This window comes from Monoraphidium neglectum (assembly GCF_000611645.1).
Source record: "Monoraphidium neglectum strain SAG 48.87 unplaced genomic scaffold scaffold06410, whole genome shotgun sequence".
In the NCBI taxonomy this organism is placed as follows: Eukaryota; Viridiplantae; Chlorophyta; class Chlorophyceae; order Sphaeropleales; family Selenastraceae; genus Monoraphidium; species Monoraphidium neglectum.
In genome coordinates, this window is record NW_014007230.1 from 1 (window position 1) to 2,260 (window position 2,260).

The 2,260-nt window shown below is 64.6% G+C and overlaps 1 protein-coding gene across 1 annotated transcript; it reads left to right on the forward strand.

Moving 5' to 3' along the window:
• Positions 1–41: 41 nt before the first annotated feature.
• On the forward strand, positions 42–2,192 carry MNEG_16477 (LETM1 domain-containing protein LETM2; the record flags this gene model as incomplete). The annotated part of the gene is made up of 6 exons (XM_014035053.1): positions 42–128; positions 549–617; positions 983–1,108; positions 1,425–1,560; positions 1,779–2,038; positions 2,136–2,192. 6 exons carry the CDS (start codon positions 42–44, stop codon positions 2,190–2,192), a joined length of 735 nt encoding a protein of 244 aa, XP_013890507.1.
• Between the last annotated feature and the right edge of the window lie 68 nt (positions 2,193–2,260).

Here is a 2,260-nt window from a genome sequence, read left to right on the forward strand (position 1 = left end):
CCCACACCTACACTTACACACGCAGGGTGCAGCTCGTGTCGATGTGCCAGCTGCTGTCCATCCCGCCGTTTGGGACCGACAGCTTCCTGCGCAACAGGCTCAGGTCCCACCTCGAAAAGCTCAAACAGGTGCGCAGCGGAAGGCGGGCGGGCGGGCCTGGCCTTGGAGGCCGCACGACAAGCGGAGCAGCCGACGGCTCTCTGCATGGCGGTATGGCAACTGCCAAGAGCGCGCGTGGAGAGGCTGCGTGCGCCATTGTTCAATGAAGCGCTGAGGCCGCAAGCAGGGTTGACCAGCAAGATTGACCAGGAGCATTCCTTGTGTCCCCCTCCTCTCCAAAACCTCCCCTTGATTGGGCCACGCACTTCGTGTGATGCTGCTTCCCTCCCACGTACCTGACACCCACCCTCCTCCATGGGTGTCCACCCACCCTCACCCCCCCCCCCCCAAATCAACGGGTGCCTTTTTCACTGACGCACGTGCGAATTTCTGGGGGGGTCTGATGTCATCGGAAAACCGACAATAATCTGCGTAATCCACCACCGCAGGATGACGCGGTGATTCTGGCGGAGGGGCTGGAGAACCTCAACGCCGACGAGCTCAGATCAGCCAGCAGGGTGGGTAGTGCTGGGTTGGAAGGGCTGGGGGGGGGTCAGGGCATGAAGTTTGGGTTGGGTCAGTCGGCAGGGTCTGGCTGGGTTGGCAGGGTCGTAGGGTGTGTTGAGACGGTGGGTCTGGTTGAAAATTGATGGTCATGGGGGTTGCCGTGGAGGGTTTTGGGTTGGGGCAAGGGGTCAGGGGACCTGGGCTGCATGGGTCAGGCTTTTGGGGTGGGGGGAAGGGACGGGCGTCAGGGTGGCAGGTAACTTGTTTGGACGACAAAAGGGCAGCACGCACTGCCGCAGCCCGCCGGCCGCGACATAATCACCTTGTGCCCCCGCCTCACCCTGCGGCGCCACCTCGCCCTGCCCTCCCCGCGCAGGCGCGCGGCATGCGGGCCGTGTTTGGGGACGGCTGCCTGCCCTACATGCGCACCCAGATGCAGGGCTGGCTCGACCTAAGCCAGAGGGGCCTGCCCTCGTCTCTGCTGCTGCTGTCGCGCGCGCTGGTGCGGCCCTGGGGCCAGGCAGCTGCGTGCCGACCTCGCCACTCGGCTCCTCGCCCTACCGCCGCGCGGCTCGCGCTTGTGGTTGTCGACACGCCCGTTGCCGCTATCCTGACGGGGTCTGCTCTCCCTTGCGCCCAGCATGCAGCATCTGCAAACGATCAGAGCGCAGCATTGAGCATCTTCAAACGCCAACGCCTCAGCATCTTCAAACGCCAAAATACACACGCATGCGTGCATGCACACATGCACACACACACACACACACACACGCACGCACACCACCCACGCGTACACACACACACACACACACCCTCAGGTCCTGACGACCCCCGAGCCGGCCGCCACCCCCGAGGAGGCGCAGCTCAAGGGCGTGCGCGACACACTGCTCACACTGCCCGAGGAAGTCATCAAGGACGTCGGCCTGGAGGTCGGCCCGGGGGCCGAGGCTGGCGGTGAGTCGCGCGCGACGAGGTTGCATGTGATCTGGCGTGATCTGGTCGCATTTGACCTTGTGTTCGGTGGGGGACGGCTCCGCCTGGTTCCAGGATTATCAGAGGTTTATTTGGTACAGCGTAGTCTGTGAGATGGTGAACATGCATGGGTTTCATGTTGTGATCTGATCTGACGCACGACGCCACCGCAACCTCGGCCCCCATTCTGGGCCCGCCAGGCGCCGAGGAGCTGCAGAAGCGCCTGGAGCTGATCAGGAAGGAGCAGGAGATGATCAAGCAGGAGGCCCACGCGGCAAAGGCGGACGAAGAGAAGGCAAAGGCGGCAAAGGCGGCGGAAGCCGCAAAGGCAAAGGCGCCCGAGGAGCGGGAGCGGCTGGCGGACCCAGCGGCGGCGGCGGCGGCGGAAAAGGAGAAGGAGGAGGCGGAGCGGCGGGAGGCAGAGGCGGCGCGCAACGCGGCGGCGGTCGCGGCGGCGTCGGTGCGCACTTTGGGCACGGCGTCTTCCCAGCTGGACACGTGCAGCTCCCGCCTTGTTCTCTCGCCTCGGCCATGTCTCAGAACACGCATCAAGACAGTCCACCCACCAGGCCGTGGAGTCGGTCTGCACGACCTGCAGTCCGTTTCTGGACTAATACACACGTTGGACCAACCCCAACAATCCCCACAACCTGGCCACCCCCGCCACCCCCAACAACCCCAC